At 54.6% G+C, this 19,558-nt stretch overlaps 1 protein-coding gene across 1 annotated transcript in view; it reads right to left on the minus strand.

Moving 5' to 3' along the window:
* Positions 1-839: 839 nt before the first annotated feature.
* Positions 840-19,558, minus strand: part of LOC144488721 (uncharacterized) — a gene marked incomplete at its 3' end in the record, with an annotated part of 28,399 nt that continues 9,680 nt past the window's right edge. The window contains exons 2-7 of the mRNA XM_078206821.1: positions 15,987-16,504; positions 9,251-9,375; positions 7,581-7,672; positions 3,925-3,982; positions 3,382-3,491; positions 840-1,102 (exon numbers count right to left, since the gene is read on the minus strand). Of these exons, the coding sequence (XP_078062947.1) occupies positions 840-1,102; positions 3,382-3,491; positions 3,925-3,982; positions 7,581-7,672; positions 9,251-9,375; positions 15,987-16,504 (1,166 nt within the window). The remainder of the gene's footprint in view (positions 1,103-3,381; positions 3,492-3,924; positions 3,983-7,580; positions 7,673-9,250; positions 9,376-15,986; positions 16,505-19,558) is intronic.

The following is a 19,558-nucleotide window of genomic DNA, read 5'->3' on the forward strand; positions in this document are numbered from 1 at the left end:
TAGCCAACAGGAGCAGGAACCCTGGCCTGATTTCTCCCCCCCTCCTCCTTGTCCTAACTCGGCCCCCGGGGGGGGGGGGGGGGGGGGGGGTCCGGGCCTCCCCCCCTCCACTCTGTCCTAACTCGGCCGCCGGGGGGGTCCGGGCCTCCCCCCCTCCTCTCTGCCCTAACTCGGCCGCCGGGCCCCAGTCCCATGACTTTTCACACTCATTATCTTGGAAAACTCTCTCAATCTCAGTTGTGCCGTGTGTCTGGAGTCACGTGTAGGCCAGGCCGGGTGAGGGGGGCAGATTTCCTTCCCGAAAGCACATCAGTGAACCAGGTGGGTTTTTCCCGACAATCGTTTCACGGTCACCAATAGACTTAATTCCAGGTTTTTATTGAATTCGAATCTCACCTACTGCCGTGGTGGGATTCGAACCCGGGTCCCCAGAGAATTACCCTGGGTCTCTGGATTTTACGAGTCCAGTGACAATACCACTATGCCACTGCCTCCCCGATTTCTCTCTATCTGCCCAATCGAATCCTTTAACCATCTCAAACCCCCTCGATCTTCCACACTCGAGGGAACACACGCCCCGTTTGTGTGGCCTGTCCTCCGAATTTAACCCTTCCAGCTCCAGGATGGTTCTGGTGAATCAGCGCAGTCGCCACAAGGCCAACATCTCCCTCCTGAGGTGACGGCCTCAGAACCTCGCTCTGGCCGGCCGGGGGGGTGGGGGGTTTGTGATTTCAGCCGTACCCCATCCTGCTGATTTCCCTACGGTGACCTGCTGCCCCGGTTGCAGAGGAGAGTGGTGAAAGGGGTTCCGAAGGGGGTGCTGTCTAACTGAGGCTTACCCCACGGTTCCCCAGCCGTGTCAGAGTTGCTGCAGGAGGATAAGAAAGCAGCAGCCAAAGGGTAATTACCATCGCGGACGTCACGGAGCTTCTGGAACATGTACTTGAACCGTTTGGTGATGCAGTCCTCGGGAGCCAGCAGCAGTTGAACACTGGCAGTCCTGCCCCCCATGCCACGCCAGCTGGCTCCTTGCGCTGTGCCAAAGGAGGCAACAACTTCACCCCGGTTACCTCTGGAACTGTACTTCTGAGAGGGGGTAGCACTGAGGAGAGCAAGAGGGAAAAATAATAACTCACCCAACCACCAACAGCCACAAGGGCATTGATAAAAGCAGCATTAACATGCCAGGAGAATAAAGATCAAAGATTATTTATTAGTGTCACCAGTAGGCTTACATTAACACTGCAATGAAGTTACTGTGAAAATCCCCTAGTCGCCACACTCCAGCGCCTGTTCGGGTACACTGAGGGAGGATTTAGCACAGACAACGCACACTAACCTGCACGTCTTTCAGACTGTGGGAGGAAACCGGAGCACCCGGAGGAAACCCACGCAGACACGTGGAGAACATGCAGACTCCACACAGACAGTGACCCGAGCTGGGAATCGAATCTGGGTGCCTGGCGCTGTGAGGCAGCAGTGCGAACCCACTGTCTGTGCCACCACAGACAGTAAATCAGACAGAATATCACTCTGAGCCACGCAAGGTGATACTGGGGACAAGCGACCAAAAGCACCATCCAAGAGGCACCTGGAGGGGGCGGGAGGGGAAGAGGGATTGATTATGGGAACAAAATCCAGAGCTTCGGGCCCCCCAGGCAGCTGAAGGCACGGCCGCCAATGGCAGAGCGACGGGAATCGAGGGACATTGAAGAGGCTGGAATTGGAGGAGCGCAGGGATCTCGGAAGGTTGCCCTCGAGAAGGTGGAAGTGAGCTGCCTCGTTGAACCTGTGCAGCTGATGTAGAGCCGGTCGGTTCACTCACAGCGCTGCCAGAATGGGGAGAAATGAATCACTCCCACCGGGGGGGCCACTCCCACCGGGGGGGCCACTCCCACCGGGGGGGCCACTCCCACCGGGGGGGCCACTCCCACCGGGGGGGCCACTCCCACCGGGGGGGCCACTCCCACCGGGGGGGCCACTCCCACCGGGGGGGCCACTCCCACCGGGGGGGCCACTCCCACCGGGGGGGCCACTTACAGAAATAAAAAGCAGGGGGTGGGGAAAAAAAAAGAAAATTTGGATTTTATTTCCTGTCTGAGGCATAACAGCCACCATATCACATTGATACGGTCAAGATACACAGCAGAAAGATTCTAAAATAAACCTGAAAAGGTGAAAATAAAACATAGGAGCAGAATGAGGCCACTCGGCCCATCGAGTCTGCTCCACCATTCAATCATGGCTGATATTTTTCCCATCCCCATTCTCCTGCCTTTTCCCCATAACCCCTGATCCCCTTATTAATCCAGAACCTATCTATCTCTGTCTTAAAGACACTCAATGACCTGGCCTCCACAGCCTTCTGCGGCAAAGAGTTCCACACATTCACCACTCTCTGGCTGAAGAAATTCTTCCTCATCTCTGTTTTAAAGGATCGTCCCTTTGGCCTGAGGTTGTGCCCTCTGGTTCTAATCTCTCCGACTAATCAAAACATCCTCTCCACGTCCACTCTCTCCAGGCCTCGCAGTATCCTGTAAGTTTCAATAAGATCCCCCCCTAAACTCCAACGAGTACAGACCCAGAGTCCCTCAACCGTTCCTCATACGACAAGCTCTTCATTCCAGGGATCATTCTTGTGAACCTCCTCTGGACCCTTTCCAAGGCCGGCACATCCTTCCTTAGATACGGGGGCCCAAAACTTCTCACAATACTCCCAATGGGGTCTGACCAGAGCCTTATACAGCCTCAGAAGTACATCCTTGCTCTTGTATTCTAGCCCTCTCGGCATGAATGCTAACATTGCATTTGCCTTCCTGACTGCCAACTAAAACCTGCACGTTAACCTTCAGAGAATCCTGAACTGGGACTCCCAAGTCCCTTTGTGTTTCTGACTTCCCTCCCCATTTAGAAAATAGTCCGAGCCTGAATCCTTCTGACAAAGTGCAAAACCTCATGTTTTCCCACGTTGTATTCCAGCTGCCGCAGCAGGTCACTCAGCACGTGAGAATGGGAAAAATACAACTTAACATTCCCAAGATAATGCACGTCCTTACTTGGAGCAGTGCAACCCCTATAAACTGCAGGACAAAATGACGAGAGGTAGAAAAGCACAGGTACAGGGCGGGAGTATAACGATTAGCACACAGACAGTGGGTATAGGGGAGTATAACGGTTAGCACACAGACAGTGGGTATAGGGGAGTATAACGGTTAGCACACAGACAGTGGGTATAGGGGAGTATAACGGTTAGCACACAGACAGTGGGTATAGGGGAGTATAACGGTTAGCACACAGTCAGTCAGTGGGTTTAATAGCCTGTTGGACCGATGTCTCTCCAGACGCTGCTGTGCCTGTCCTGGATCTCCCCCTGGCCGTTACCTTGGAGAAAAGGAAGCTGGAGAGAAGAGGAGACGTGGGCTGTGGGAGAGAGACACCTTCTTCGACTGTGGCTGTTCCGGGGTGGTCAGCACTCGCTTCTGTGACCCCGCCTACGGAGCAAAAATAATCATTCAATTCAAAGTGTGAACTGGAAGCAAACACCCCAAAAATACACCCACAACCCCCCCCCCCCCCCAAAACACAGCCAGCCCTGCCCCCCAAATTACACCCAAACCACCCCCCCCCTCCACAAATATTACCAGACCCTCCCTGAAAAATGCAGCCAGCCCTCTCCCCACCCCCCCCCAAAAAGTACAGCCAGCCCCCGCCACAAAAATACAGCCAGCCCGCCCCCCCCAAAACCGTACCCAAAATACAATCTCCCCTCCCGACAGCGAGCTACGTGGTCGCCATGGTAAAGCACGGGGACAGAACTGGGACTTCACAGTGGAGAAATGTCACTAAACCCACAGCTCAGGGAGGAGAGAGGCAGGGAGTTGCATTTGGACCTTCCAGAGGATCCGGGTCCGTTGCGTCAGGTACCTTAGCTGGCGTGGCGTAGGAATCCAGTAGGTTCTCTTCCTCTGTCTCTGCTTGGACACTGCCTGGAGTTAAGGGAATGTACTGGCCACACAGTAAATCTTACTGCTGCTTCAATCCCTTTCCCAGCGATTCTTTACATCGAACTGACAGCACACATATCAGAATTAATACCGTGTGTATTAATCAGAATTAATACCGTGTGTATTAATACTGTGTATTAATCAGTATTAATACTGTGTATTAATCAGTATTAATAGTGTATTAATCAGTATTAATACTGTGTATTAATCAGTATTAATACTGTGTATTAATCAGTATTAATACTGTGTATTAATAGTATTAATACTGTGTATTAATAGTATTAATACTGTGTGTATTAATCAGTATTAATACTGTGCATTAATCAGTATTAATACTGTGCATTAATCAGTATTAATACTGTGCATTAATCAGTATTAATACTGTGCATTAATCAGTATTAATACTGTGTGTATTAATCAGTATTAATACGGTGTGTATTAATCAGTATTAATATTGTGTATTAATCAGTATTAATACTGTGTGTATTATTATACTGAGCCCTCACCCAGCCCCTGCAGCAGAGACCAGGGTCTTGCTCTACATTTTGTTCCACCTGCCCACGTCCTCAACGCGTTTCAATAACCGTCCTCGAATCAAACTGCCTCAATTCCCTGCTTGAAATCTGCGCCACCAAGTTATCTGGTCTCACCTCGGAGCTTCACATCCCACTCCAGGATTTGAGCCCAGAATCTGCCCGGGGCTTCAGGACTGCTGCAGAGTCAAAGGGGCGTCAATATTCAGGAGGGAACAAGATCCCACAGCTGTGTCTGGAGCGCTCTCCTGCTGTCGGAGCAGCATTAATCCCTCAGCAGCAGCACACAGAATAACCAGGCAGTTTGAGAGATGTGTAAACAGGCTGCCAGCATGTGAGAACACCACAGTTAATAAATACCAAACTGTGGTGCTCTTCAGGTCCACCGGAGGTGGTGAAAGAAGAATTGTTTTTATTGCTCAGAAGGCCATTCGGCCCATCGTAACCATCAATCACTGGCAACGAGTATGATTGTCCACCTAAGAAACTCCCATGTGAGTTTTAAGGGGCGTCTGGACAAATACATGAATAGGATGGGAATAGAGGGATATGGTCCCCGGAAGGGTAGGGGGCTTTAGTTCAGTCGGGCAGCATGGTCGGTGCAGGATTGGAGGGCCAAAGGGCCTGTTCCTGTGCTGGAATTTTCTTTGTTCTTTGAGGCCATTCAGCCCATCGAGTCTGCACCAACCACAATCCCACCCAGGCCCTATCCCCATAACCCCATGCATTTACCCTAGCTAGTCCCCCTGACACTAAGGGGCAATCTAGCACGGCCAATCCACCTAACCCGCACATCTCTGTAGTATGGTGGCACACTGGTTAGCACTGCTGCCTCACAGCGCCAGGGACCCGGGTTCGATTCCCGGCTTGGGTCACTGTCTGTGTGGAGTCTGCACGTTCTCCCCCGTGTCTGCGTGGGTTTCCTCCGGGGGCTCCGGTTTCCTCCCAGTCAAAAGGATGCGCTGGTTGAGTGCATTGGCCGTGCTAAATTCTCCCTCAGCGTCCAAAGATGTGTGGGTCAGGTGGATTGGCCATGCTAAATTCTCCCTCAGCGTCCAAAGGTGTGCTGGTTAGGTAAAGTTAAAAGGTTTATTTATTAGTGACAAGGCTTACATTAACACTGCAATGAAGTTACTGTGAAATTCCCCTAGTCGCCACACTCCGGCACCTATTCAGGTACACGGACAGTGACCCAAGCCGGGAACCGAACCCGGGTCCCTGCCGCTGAGAGGCAGCAGTGCTAACCCACTGTGCCGTCCCATGTCGCTGGTCATGGGTTCTGTGGGTCCTTGCGTGGCTGATGAACCCAATCCTGGAACCATATCTTCGACCGCACACTTGGCGGGTGTTTCCGGGACGTGGGTTCGATCCTTGGTGCCTCTAGATGGCCGGTATCCCTTTCTCAGGCTCCTTTTCCAGCCTCCTGTTGCCATCGGGTATCCTGGAAGAATTGTGTCCCTTCAATCAGGAGGCTGCCCCAAGTAGGTTTCTCCTGAGGAAAGCTCTCCCTGGCGTTGACGTCTATGTTGTATTTCATAAGGTCAGCCTTTCGGTGAGTGATAAAGTTCTTCCTCTTTTTACCAATTGCTTTAAATCTGCGCCCCCCCTCGTTCTCGATGTATCTGCCAATGGGAACAGTTCCTCCCTCTCTACTCCGTCCAGACCCCTCAGGATTTTGAAGACTTGTATCAAACCCCTCCTCGCCCTCAGCTGCCTTGTCTCTGAGGAAAACAGTGCTAACCTCTCCAAGCTATCTTCGTATCTGAAGTTCCTCATCCCAGGGACCATTCCCGTGAACCTTTCCTACACTCTCACTAAAGATTCCACATCCTTCCTAAAGCGTGGTGCCCAGAGCGGGGCGCAGCACCCCCGCTGCCGCTGAACTTGTGACTCATACAAGTTCAATGTAACCTCCTTGCCGTTGTACTCAGTGCTCCAATTAATAAAGTCCAGGAAAATGCCTGTTCTATTAACCACACTCTCAGCCTGCCCTGCCTCCTGCAATGACGGACGTACATCTACACTCCGCTCCCGCATTCCCTTTCGAGTTTAACCCCTCATTTTGTACTGTCCCGCCAAGTTCTTTCTGTCGAAGTGAATCACTTCACAATTCTCAGCCTTGAACTTCACCTGCCGCCTGTCCGCCCATCCCACCAACTTGTTCATGTCCAATAGAAGTTCTACACTGGCCCCCTCAGCTCACAACGCTTCCAAGGCCGATACTGTCCGCAGGCCTTGAAACTGTTCCCTGGGCACCAAGCTCCGGGTCATTAACATACATCTCAAATATCACGGGTTCCAACACTGACCTCTGGGGAACTCCGCCCTATCCCCAGCGCAAAGAAAATACCCCCTGACCGTTACTCCCCGTTTCCCGTCACTCAGCCAATAGGGCGGCACAGTGGGTTAGCGCCGCTGCCTCACAGCGCCAGGGACCCGGGTTCAATTCCCGGCCTCGGGTCACTGTCTGTGTGGAGTCTGCACATTCTCCCCGTGTGTCTGCGTGGGTTTCCTCCGGGTGCTCCGGTTTCCTCCCACAGTCCGAAAGCCATGCTGATAAGGTGCATTAGCCGTGCTAAATTCTCCCTCAGTGTAACCCGAACAGGCGCCGGAGTGTGGCTACTAGGGGATTTTCACAGTAACTTCATTGCAGTGTTAATGTAAACCTACTTGTGACACTAATAAATAAATTTTACTGCCCCTTTTATTCCACGAGTGATAATTTTGCTGACAAGTTTGTTGTGTGGCGCCGTACTGAACACCTTTTGGAAGTCCCTGTCCACCACATCAATATCCCCATCGACACTCACTGCTACCAATTCCAAAAAACTCCAGCAACTCAATTCGATGTGAATTTCCACGATGAAATCCTTGCCGGTTTTCCTCAATTATCCATGTGACTATGTACCGAATTGCAGCTTCTGGAAGCTTCCCCGCCACTGAAGTTAAGAAGGGTGTTTTTGGAAATTATTACAGTAACTGACCCTCCCAAAGCCGTCTCCCGAGAACACCACACGCATGTTGGACTTGTTTCAAAGGATACAGCTCTTCAAGTGTGTTCAGGTCCTGCATGGGCGCCCGGTTGTTCTGTCTGACTGTTGCCGGGCGGGTCTTATTGGTTCTTTTGCTAAGGATCTGCCAAAAAAAAACACATTTCTCGGGTAAGGTGGAGGCAGGGGTGAGAACGTTCAGTTGGCTGTCTTAATGGATGAAATTCTGAGCAGAATTACTTTGATTCACTACTCTTCATTCTGGGGATGGAGATCTGTGACCCCCTGTGTGCTACCTCCCTTCGTACATCAATTTGATAACATTTATAACAAAGAATAAAGAACAGTACAGCACAGGAACAGGCCCTTTGGCCCTCCAAGCCTGCCCCGATCACGTTTACCTATCTAGACCAACCGCTTATATCCCTCTATTCCCCGTCTGTTCTTAGGCCTATCAAGATAAGTCTTAAATGTGACTAACGTAACTGCCTCAACCACCTCCTCTGGCAGGGCGTTCCAGGCACCCACCACCCTCTGCGTGAAAAACTTTCCCCCTCTCACCTTGAACCTGTGCCCACCCCCCTCCCCCGTGTAATTGACACGTCCACCCTGGGGAAAAAGCCTCTGACTATCCACCCTGTCGATGCCTCTCATCATTTTGTAGACCAGGTCTCCCCTCAGCCTCTGTCTTTCCAGTGGAAACAATCCTAGTTTATCCAACCTCCCCTCATAGCCGACACCCTCGAGACCCGGCAACATCCTGGTGAACCTTCTCTGTACTCTCTCCAAAGCTTCCACATCCTTCTGATAGTGTGGCGACCAGAACTGCACACAATATTCCAAATGTGACCTAAATAAAGCTTTATACAGCTGTAATATAACTTGCCAACTTGTATACTCGATGGCCCGGCTGTATGCCTTCTCGACCACTTTATCTACCCGTGTTGCCAGTTTTAGGGAACTGTGGACCTGTACGCCCAGATCCCTCTGTATGTTGATGCTTCTAAGGGCTCAGCCATTTACTGTATAATTTGCACCTGAATGTGACCCTCCAAAAGGCATCACCTCGCATTTATCTGGATTAAACTCCATTATCAGTCACTATCTTATACTGACGGCCCTACGTCTGGTCTCTCTCTCTCTCTCTCTCTCCCCCTCCCTCCCCGCCCGCAAACGGTGGAAACACCTTCTCTCCATCCACCCTATCAAAACCCCCTTCATCATTTTAAAAACCTCGATCGGGGTCCCCCCCCCCCTCAGCCTTCTCTTTTAGAAATCATACAACCCCTACAGTGCAGGAGGAGGCCATTCGGCCCATCGAGTCTGCACCGACCACAATCCCACCCAGGCCCTATCCCCGTCACCCAACATATTTATCCTGCTAATCCCTCTGACCTACGCATCCCAGGTCACTAAGGGGCAATTTATCACGGCCAATCAACCTAACCTGCACATCTTTGGACTGTGGGAGATGTGCAGGAGGAAACGTGCAAACTCCACACAGACAGTGACCCAAGCCGGGAATCGAACCCGGGACCCTGGAGCTGTGAGGCAGCAGAGCTAACCCACTGGGCCACCCCATGCCCCTTTCTGGAGAAGAAATTTTTGCAGTTCTGGTAGACCTGTTTTGCCCTCTCTCCTGTGCTGCTATGACCTTTTTGTAAAGTGGTGCTCAGGGCTGCTCACAGCACTCGGAGCGCGCGAGACTTTCTGAATCCGTTACCTCATGTTCAAAGATTTCCACATTGTCCGTGTTGAGGGCAATGCCACGCCGTGTTGTGCTGAATGCAAACCATTCGTTCACAATGTCTTCCTCCTTCAAACGATACGTGATGCAGTGCTCCAACACTACAGAGGAAAGACAACAGGCTGTTTAAGTCCCTCTGACCCCCTTCACGCACGCACGTACACACACACACACACACAGAATCATAGAATCCTACAGTGCAGAAGGAGGCAAGTTTTTTTTACACAGAGGGTGGTGGGTGTCTGGAACTCGCTGCCGGGGGAGGTAGTGGAAGCGGATACGATAGTGAGTTTTAAGGGGCGTCTGGACAAATACATGAATAGGATGGGAATAGAGGGATATGGTCCCCGGAAGGGTAGGGGTTTTAGTTCAGTCGGGCAGCATGGTCGGTGCAGGCTTGGAGGGGCCGAAGGGCCTGTTCCTGTGCTGCAATTTTCTTTGAGGCCATTCAGCCCATCGAGTCTGCACCGACCACAATCCCACCTCAGGCCCTTTGCCCATAACCCCAGGCATTTACCCTAGCTAGTCCCCCTGGCACGAAGGGGCAATCTAGCACGGCCAATCCACCGAACCTGCACATCTCTGTAGTATGGTGGCACAGTGGGGTTAGCGCTGCTGCCTCACAGAGCGAGGGACCCGGGGTTCGATCCCTGGCTTGGGTCACTGTCTGTGTGGAGTCTGCACGTTCTCCCCGTGTCTGCGTGGGTTTCCTCCGGGTGCTCCGGTTTCCTCCCACAGTCCGAAAGACGTGCAGGTTAGGGTGCATTGGCTGTGCTAAATTCTCCCTCAGTGTACCCGAACAGGCGCCAGAGTGTGGCGACTAGGGGATTTTCACAGTAACTTCATTGCAGTGTTAATGTAAGCCTTACTTGTGACACTAATAAATAAACTTAAACTTACTTTGAAGTACGGGAGGATGGGAAAACTGCCCTTATTCAGAAAGAGAGGCAAAAAGCCAGTATAAGATGTTGAGAGGCATAGATCGGGTGGACTCTCAGAGGCTTTTTCCCAGGGTGGAAATGTCTGCTACAAGAGGACACAGGTTTAAGGTGCTGGGGGGTAGGTACAGGGGAAATGTTAGGGGGAAGTTTTTCACACAGAGGGTGGTGGGCGAGTGGAATCGGCTGCCGTCAGTGGTGGTGGAGGCAAACTCAATAGGGTCTTTTAAGAGACTCCTGGTTGAGTACATGGAGCGTAATAGGATGGAGGGTTATAGGTAGGTCTAGAAGGTAGGGATGTGTTCGGCACAACTTGTGGGGCCGAAGGGCCCGTTTGTGCTGTAGTTTTTCTGTTTCTAACTATCGGCCGATTAGCCTAACAGCTATCGTTGGAATCAATTACTAAAGAAGCAGCACATTTGGAAAATCAGAATCTATCGGGAGGATGTGATAGCACTGGAGGGGGTGCAGAGGAGATTCACCAGGGTGCTGCCTGGGACGGAGCGTTTCAGTTATGAAGAGAGGTTGGATAGGCTTGGGTTGTTTTCTCTGGAGCAGAGAAGACTGAGGGGGCGACCCGATCGAGGTGTTCAAGATTATGAGGGGCACGGACAGAGTGGATAGGGAGCAGCTCTTCCCCTTTGCTGAAGGGTCACTCACGAGGGGACACAAGTTAAAAGTGGGGGGGTGGGAGGTTTAGGGGGGGAATGTGCGGAAAAATATTTTTACCCAGAGGGTGGTGAGGGTCTGGAATGTGCTGCCTGGGAGGGTGGGGGAGGCGGGATGCCTCACATCCTTTACAAAGTACCTGGATGAGCACTTGGCACATCATAACATTCAGGGCTATGGGCCAAGTGCTGACAAGTGGTGATTAGGGGGGGAGTTCAGGTGTTTCTAACGTGTCAGTGCGGACTCGAAGGGCCTCTTCTGCACTGTGGGGATTCTATGATTCTACTCAAGCAGAGTCAGCATGGCTTCGTGAAAGGGAAATCGTGTCTGGCTAATTCATCAGAGTTTTTGAGCAAGTCTTAACCGGAGTGATTAGAGGGGAACCAGTAGATGTGCTGTATTTGGACTTCCAGAAGGTATTCGACAAGGTACCACACAAAAGGTTAAATCGTAAGATAAAAGCCCGTGGTGTTGGAGGTAGTGTATTGGCACGGATAAGGAATTGACTAATGGGCAGGAAACAGTGAGTGGGGATAAGGTTGGCGATCTGTAACCAGTGGGGTAAACACAGTAAGAGTTTTAACAACACCAAGTTTACCCCAGTCCAACGCCGACATCTCCACATCATGACCAGTGGGGTCCCACAGGGATCAGTGCTGGGACCGCAACTATTTACAATACATTTTAATGACTTGAAGGATGAAAGTGAATGTACTGTACCCAAATTTGCAGACAAGACAAAAATAGGTGGAAAGGAAAGTTAGCGCTGCTGCCTCACAGCGCCAGGGACCTGGGTTTGATTCCCGGCTCGGGTCACTGTCTGTGTGCAGTTTGCACGTTCTCCTCGTGTCTGCATGGGTTTCCTCCGGGTGCTCCGGTTTCCTCCCACACTCCAAACATGTATCCATTTAGGTGGATTGGCCAAGCTAGATTGCCCCTTAGTGTCAGGGAGACTAGCTAGGGTAAACACATGGGGTTATGGGGATAGGGCCTGGGTAGGATTGTGGTCGGTGCAGACTCGATGGGCCGAATGGTCTCCTACTGCACTGTAGGGTTCTGTGATCTGGGAGAGGGATACAAACAGTTTACAAAGAGATATTGATAGGTTAAGTAAGTCGACAAAAAGTTGGCAGAGTATAATGTGGAAAAATGTGGAGTTGTTCATTTTGGAAGGACGAACAGAGTATTATTTAAATGTAGAAAAAATGCAGAAAGCTGCAACACAAAGGGACTTGGGGGAACCTGTATGCAAAACACAGAAAGTTAGAGTGTTATAAACTTTATTTATTAGTGTCACAAGTAGGCTTACATTAACACTGCAATGAAGTTACTGTGAAAATCCCCTAGTCGCCACACTCCGGCGCCTGTTCGGGGTACACTGAGGGAGAATTTAGCACAGCCAATCCATAGGATGGCACAGCGGTTAGCACTGCTGTCTCAGCGCCAGGGACCCGGGTTCGATTCTGCTTGGGTCACTGTCTGTGTGGAGTCTGCACGTTCTCCCCGTGTCTGCGTGGGTTTCCTCCGGGTGCCCCGGTTTCCTCCCGCAGTCCAAAAGATGTGCAGGTTAGGGTGCATTGGCCGCGCTAAATTCTCCCTCGGTGTACCCGAACAGTCGCCAGAGTGTGGCGGCTAGGGGATTTTCACAGTAACTTCATTGCAGTGTTAATGTAATGTACTTGTGACTAATAAACTTTAACTTGACCTAACCAGCACGTCTTTCAGACTGTGGGAGGAAACCGACGCAGACACGGGGAGAACGTGCAGACTCCACACAGACAGTGACCCGAGGCTGGAAATGAACCCGGGTCCCTGGCGCTGTGAGGCAGCAGTGCTAACCCGCTGTGCCTCCCCATTGTAAAGGGGTTTGACAGGGTAAATGCTGGGGGATGTTTCTCTGATGGGAGAGTCTGGGACCAGAGGGCACAGGGTCAGAATGAAGGAGCAACAACCGAGATAGGGAAGAATTCCTTCCCTCAGAGGGTTCTGAGTATTCGGGTCACTGTGTCCCAGGGAGGCTGCTGGAGGGTCAGTGCTGAGGGAGCGCCGCACTGTGGGGGGGTCAGTGCTGAGGGAGCGCCGCACTGTGGGGGGGTCAGTGCTGAGGGAGCGCCGCACTGTGGGGGGGTCAGTGCTGAGGGAGCGCCGCACTGTGGGAGGGTCAGTGCTGAGGGAGCACCGCACTGTCAGAGGGTCAGTGCTGAGGGAGTGCCGCACTGTGGGAGGGTCAGTGCTGAGGGAGCGCCGCACTGTCAGAGGGTCAGTGCTGAGGGAGCGCCGCACTGTGGGAGGGTCAGTGCTGAGGGAGCGCCGCACTGTGGGAGGGTCAGTGCTGAGGGAGCGCCGCACTGTGGGAGGGTCAGTGCTGAGGGAGCGCCGCACTGTGGGAGGGTCAGTGCTGAGGGAGCGCCGCACTGTGGGAGGGTCAGTGCTGAGGGAGCGCCGCACTGTGGGAGGGTCAGTGCTGAGGGAGCGCCGCACTGTCAGAGGGTCAGTGCTGAGGGAACGCCGCACTGTGGGAGGGTCAGTGCTGAGGGAGCGCCGCACTGTGGGAGGGTCAGTGCTGAGGGAGCGCCGCACTGCGGGAGGGTCAGTGCTGAGGGAGCGCCGCACTGTCAGAGGGTCAGTGCTGAGGGAACGCCGCACTGTGGGAGGGTCAGTGCTGAGGGAGCGCCGCACTGTGGGAGGGTCGGTGCTGAGGGAGCGCCGCACTGTGGGAGGGTCGGTGCTGAGGGAGCGCCGCACTGTGGGAGGGTCAGTGCTGAGGGAGCGCCGCACTGTGTGGGAGGGTCAGTGCTGGGGGAGCGCCGCACTGTGGGAGGGTCAGTGCTGAGGGAGCGCCGCACTGTGGGAGGGTCAGTGCTGAGGGAGCGCCGCACTGTGGGAGGGTCGGCGCTGAGGGAGCGCCGCACTGTGGGAGGGTCAGTGCTGAGGGAGCGCCGCACTGTGGGAGGGTCGGTGCTGAGGGAGCGCCGCACTGTGGGAGGGTCGGTGCTGAGGGAGTGCCGCACTGTGGGAGGGTCAGTGCTGAGGGAGTGCCGCACTGTGGAAGGGTCAGTGCTGAGGGAGCGCCGCACTGTGGGAGGGTCAGTGCTGAGGGAGCCCCGCACTGTGGGAGGGTCAGTGCTGAGGGAGCGCCGCACTGTGGGAGGGTCAGTGCTGAAGGAGCGCCGCACTGTGGGAGGGTCAGTGCTGAGGGAGCGCCGCACTGTGGGAGGGTCAGTGCTGAGGGAGCGCCGCACTGTGGGAGGGTCAGTGCTGAGGGAGCACCGCACTGTGGGAAGGTCAGTGCTGAGGGAGCACCGCACTGTGGGAGGGTCAGTGCTGAGGGAGCGCCGCACTGTGGGAGGGTCAGTGCTGAGGGAGCGCCGCACTGTGGGAGGGTCAGTGCTGAGGGAGCGCCCGCACTGTGGGAGGGTCGGTGCTGAGGGAGCGCCGCACTGTGGGAAGGTCAGTGCTGAGGGAGCGCCGCACTGTGGGAGGGTCAGTGCTGAGGGAGCGCCGCACTGTGGGAGGGTCAGTGCTGAGGGAGTGCCGCACTGTGGGAGGGTCAGTGCTGAGGGAGCGCCGCACTGTGGGAGGGTCAGTGCTGAGGGAGCGCCGCACTGTGGGAGGGTCAGTGCTGAGGGAGCGCCCGCACTGTGGGAGGGTCGGTGCTGAGGGAGCGCCGCACTGTGGGAAGGTCAGTGCTGAGGGAGCGCCGCACTGTGGGAGGGTCAGTGCTGAGGGAGCGCCGCACTGTGGGAGGGTCGGTGCTGAGGGAGCGTCGCACTGTGCGAGGGTCAGTGCTGAGGGAGCGCCGCACTGTGGGAGGGTCAGTGCTGAGGGAGCGCCGCACTGTGGGAGGGTCAGTGCTGAGGGAGCGCCGCACTGTGGGAGGGTCGGTGCTGAGGGAGCGCCGCACTGTGGGAGGGTCGGTGCTGAGGGAGCGCCGCACTGTGGGAGGGTCGGTGCTGAGGGAGCGCCGCACTGTGGGAGGGTCAGTGCTGAGGGAGCGCCGCACTGTGGGAGGGTCGGTGCTGAGGGAGCGCCGCACTGTGGGAGGGTCGGTGCTGAGGGAGCGCCGCACTGTGGGAGGGTCAGTGCTGAGGGAGCGCCGCACTGTGTGGGAGGGTCAGTGCTGGGGGAGCGCCGCACTGTGGGAGGGTCAGTGCTGAGGGAGCGCCGCACTGTGGGAGGGTCAGTGCTGAGGGAGCGCCGCACTGTGGGAGGGTCGGCGCTGAGGGAGCGCCGCACTGTGGGAGGGTCAGTGCTGAGGGAGCGCTGCACTGTGGGAGGGTCAGTGCTGAGGGAGTGCCGCACTGTGGGAGGGTCGGTGCTGAGGGAGCGCCGCACTGTGTGGGAGGGTCAGTGCTGGGGGAGCGCCGCACTGTGGGAGGGTCAGTGCTGAGGGAGCGCCGCACTGTGGGAGGGTCAGTGCTGAGGGAGCGCCGCACTGTGGGAGGGTCAGTGCTGAGGGAGCGCCGCACTGTGGGAGGGTCAGTGCTGAGGGAGCGCCGCACTGTGGGAGGGTCAGTGCTGAGGGAGTGCCGCACTGTGGGAGGGTCAGTGCTGAGGGAGCGCCGCACTGTGGGAGGGTCAGTGCTGAGGGAGTGCCGCACTGTGGGAGGGTCGGTGCTGAGGGAGCGCCGCACTGTGGGAGGGTCGGTGCTGAGGGAGCGCCGCACTGTGGGAGGGTCGGTGCTGAGGGAGCGCCGCACTGTGGGAGGGTCAGTGCTGAGGGAGTGCCGCACTGTGGGAGGGTCGGTGCTGAGGGAGCGCCGCACTGTGTGGGAGGGTCAGTGCTGAGGGAGTGCCGCACTGTGGGAGGGTCGGTGCTGAGGGAGTGCCGCACTGTGGGAGGGTCGGTGCTGAGGGAGCGCCGCACTGTGGGAGGGTCAGTGCTGGGGGAGCGCCGCACTGTGGGAGGGTCAGTGCTGAGGGAGCGCCGCACTGTGGGAGGGTCAGTGCTGAGGGAGCGCCGCACTGTGGGAGGGTCGGTGCTGAGGGAGCGCCGCACTGTGGGGGGGTCAGTGCTGAGGGAGGGTCAGTGCTGTGCCGGGTTAGCGAGTCTGGTTAATAAGTTACTAGTTAAGTTAATGGGTTAAGGAGCCGCTGCCGCTCACGTTTCTCCGGGACTCCCTCATCCTCAACTCGCAGGTCGAAAGTTTCCAGCTCGGAAAGGATGTTCTCCACATTGACCGGCATCTCCGGAGCCGGGTTCCCCCTCAGGGAGCTGCTCCACCGGCCCGGGCCGCAGGCCGCAGCCTCGCCGCTCAGTCTCTCACCCACCGGGAGGGCGATCCGATTCTCCCGCGCGAACAACCTCCCGCCCAGCGCTCCTCCAGCATCCCGGCAGCCACCGCGCTGCGTGTCCGCCAATATCCCGGCATCCACTGCGCTGCTGGCCCTCCAGCATCCCGGCAGCCACCGCGCTGCGTGTCCGCCAATATCCCGGCAGCCATCGCGCTGCTGGCCCTCCAATATCCCGCCGTCCACCGCGGCTCTCGCTCCTCCAGCCAATCGGGCTTGGTCGGGCAGCCGGCGCACAGCGCCCCCCCGCGGCTGGGAGGAGCTCCTGACATGATCAATTCTTTCCAATGCAAACTCCCAGAGATGAATTAAAAGAGCTTTGATTCCAAACCTGACAATCAACCAAGAACAAATAAGATTCCCTTCATTAACTGATGAGCAATGATCTAATCCAGTCAAGCTGAGGGGCTGAATGGCCTCTTCCTAGAATCATAGAATCCCCATGGTGCAGAAGGAGGCCATTCAGCCCATCCAGCCCGCACCGACCACAATCCCACCCAGAACCTTTCCTGGGAAACAGTGAAAAGTATTGTTTTTGCACGCTAGGGAAATTTGGCGTGTCCGCTACGACTCTCACCAACTTTTACAGATGCCCCATAGAAAGCATTCTTTCTGGTTGTATCACAGCTTGGTATGGGCTCCTGCTCTGCCCAAGACCGCAAGGAACTACAAAAGGGTCATGAATGTAGCCCAATCCATCACGCAAACCAGCCTCCCATCCATTGACTCTGTCTACACTTCCCGCTGCCTCGGGAAAAAGCAGCCAGTGTAATTAAGGACGTCATGCACCCCGGACATTCTCTCTTCCACCTTCTTCCGTCAGGAAAAAGATACAGAAGTCTGAGGTCACGTACCAACCGACTCAAGAACAGCTTCTTCCCTGCTGCTGCCATCAGACTTTTGAATGGACCTACCTCGCATTAAGTTGATCTTTCTCCACACCCTAGCTATAACTGCAACACTACATTCTGCTCTCTCTCCTTCTCTATGAACGGTATGCTTTGTCTGTATAGCGCGCAAGAAACAATACTTTTCCCTGTATGCTAATACATGTGACAATAATAAATCAAATCAAAGTTATACAAAGCAAAGCAAGCAGACCAGCTGCGAAACTCTGCCAAGCAGACGAGACAAAGGAACATGCACACCAAGAACAGGAAACTTGAGAAACTCGGCATCACCACCAGCAGCAACCAAGCCTCCCCCGGTACCACAGTAGAAAACAGTACCACTGCAGGGAAGTCCATTGTCAACTTGTTGGACTGCACACTTCAACCAGATGAAATCGAAGTTCTCAGCCGAGGGCTCAATTTCTGCCCCACCACCAAAATAGACCCCATCAGTCTCGCAGCCGACACAGAGGAATTCATCAGGCGAATGAGGCTGAGGGAGTTCTTCCACAAACCCCAAGAGGCCAACAGCGAACACAATGAGACAGCCAATGAACCAGAACAGCCGACAGAGAGATCCGCAGTGCAACCGAAGAGGAAAGAGTCGAATTGGACTCCTCCGGAAGGCCGCTGCCCTCGACTTGACATGTATGCCCAAGCCGTCAGGAGGTGCGTCAATGCCAGATTCATCAGCCGCACTCACAAGACAGCCCCGAACATCACCCAAGCACAACGCAATGCCATCCGCGCTCTCGAGACCAACCGCAACATTGTCATCAAACCAGCAGACAAAGGAGGGGCCATCGTCATACTGAACAGAACGGATTACTGCAAAGAAGTGTACCGACAACTGAACAACGAGGAACACTACAGACAGTTACCCGCAGATCCGACCAAAGAACACACCCGTCAACTCAACAGACTGATCAAGACCTTTGATCTGGACCTTCAGAGCACCCTTCGTGCTCTCATCCCACGTACTCCCCGCGTTGGAGAACTCTACTGCCTCCCAAAAATACACAAGGCAAACACACCCGGCCGTCCCATCGTATCAGGCAATGGGACCCTATGTGAGAATCTCTCCGGCTACGTCGAGGGCATCCTGAAACCCACTGTACAAAGAACCCCCAGCTTTTGTCACGACACTATGGACTTCCTACAGAAACTCAACACACATGGAGCAGTTGAACCAGGAGCACTCCTCGTCACAATGGATGTCTCGGCACTCTACACCAGCATCCCCCACGATGATGGCATTGCTGCAACTGCCTCAGTACTCAATGCCAACGACTGCCAGTTTCCAGATGCAATTTTACAACTCATCCACTTCATCCTGGACCACAATGTCTTCACCTTCAACAACCAGTTCTTCATCCAGACACACGGAACTGCCATGGGGACCAAATTCGCACCTCAATATGCCAACATCTTCATGCACAGGTTCGGACGAGACCTCTTCACCGCACAGGACCTTCAACCAATGCTATACACTAGATACATTGATGACATTTTCTTCCTTTGGACTCATGGTGAACAATCACTGAAACAACTCTATGATGACATCAACAAGTTCCATCCCACCATCAGACTCACCATGGACTACTCTCCGGAATCGGTTGCATTCTTGGACACACGCATCTCCATTAAGGACGGTCACCTCAGCACCTCACTGTACCGCAAGCCCACGGATAACCTCACGATGCTCCACTTCTCCAGCTTCCACCCTAAACACGTTAAAGAAGCCATTCCCTACGGACAAGCCCTCCGTATACACAGGATCTGCTCGGATGAGGAGGATCGCAACAGACAGCTTCAGACACTGAAAGATGCCCTCATAAGAACAGGATATGGCGCTCGACTCATCGATCGACAGTCCCGACGCGCCACAGTGAAAAACCGCACCGACCTCCTCAGAAGACAAACACGGGACACGGCGGACAGAGTACCCTTCGTCGTCCAGTACTTCCCCGGAGCGGAGAAGCTACGACATCTTCTCCGGAGCCTTCAACATGTCATTGATGAAGACGAACATCTCGCCAAGGCCATCCCCACACCCCCACTTCTTGCCTTCAAACAACCGCACAACCTCAAACAGACCATTGTCCGCAGCAAACTACCCAGCCTTCAGGAAAACAGTGACCATGACACCAGACAACCCTGCCACAGCAACCTTTGCAAGACGTGCCGGATCATCGACACGGATGCCATCATCTCACGTGAGAACACCATCCACCAGGTACACGGTACCTACTCTTGCAACGCGGCCAACGTTGTCTACCTGATACGCTGCAGGAAAGGATGTCCCGAGGCATGGTACATTGGGGAAACCATGCAGACGCTACGACAACGGATGAATGAACACTGCTCGACAATCGCCAGGCAAGACTGTTCTCTTCCTGTTGGGGAACACATCAGCGGTCACGGGCATTCAGCCTCTGATCTTCGGGTAAGCGTTCTCCAAGGCGGCCTTCACGACGCACGACAGCGCAGAGTCG

This window comes from Mustelus asterias, unplaced genomic scaffold, assembly GCF_964213995.1.
Source record: "Mustelus asterias unplaced genomic scaffold, sMusAst1.hap1.1 HAP1_SCAFFOLD_1808, whole genome shotgun sequence".
NCBI lineage: Eukaryota > Metazoa > Chordata > Chondrichthyes > Carcharhiniformes > Triakidae > Mustelus > Mustelus asterias.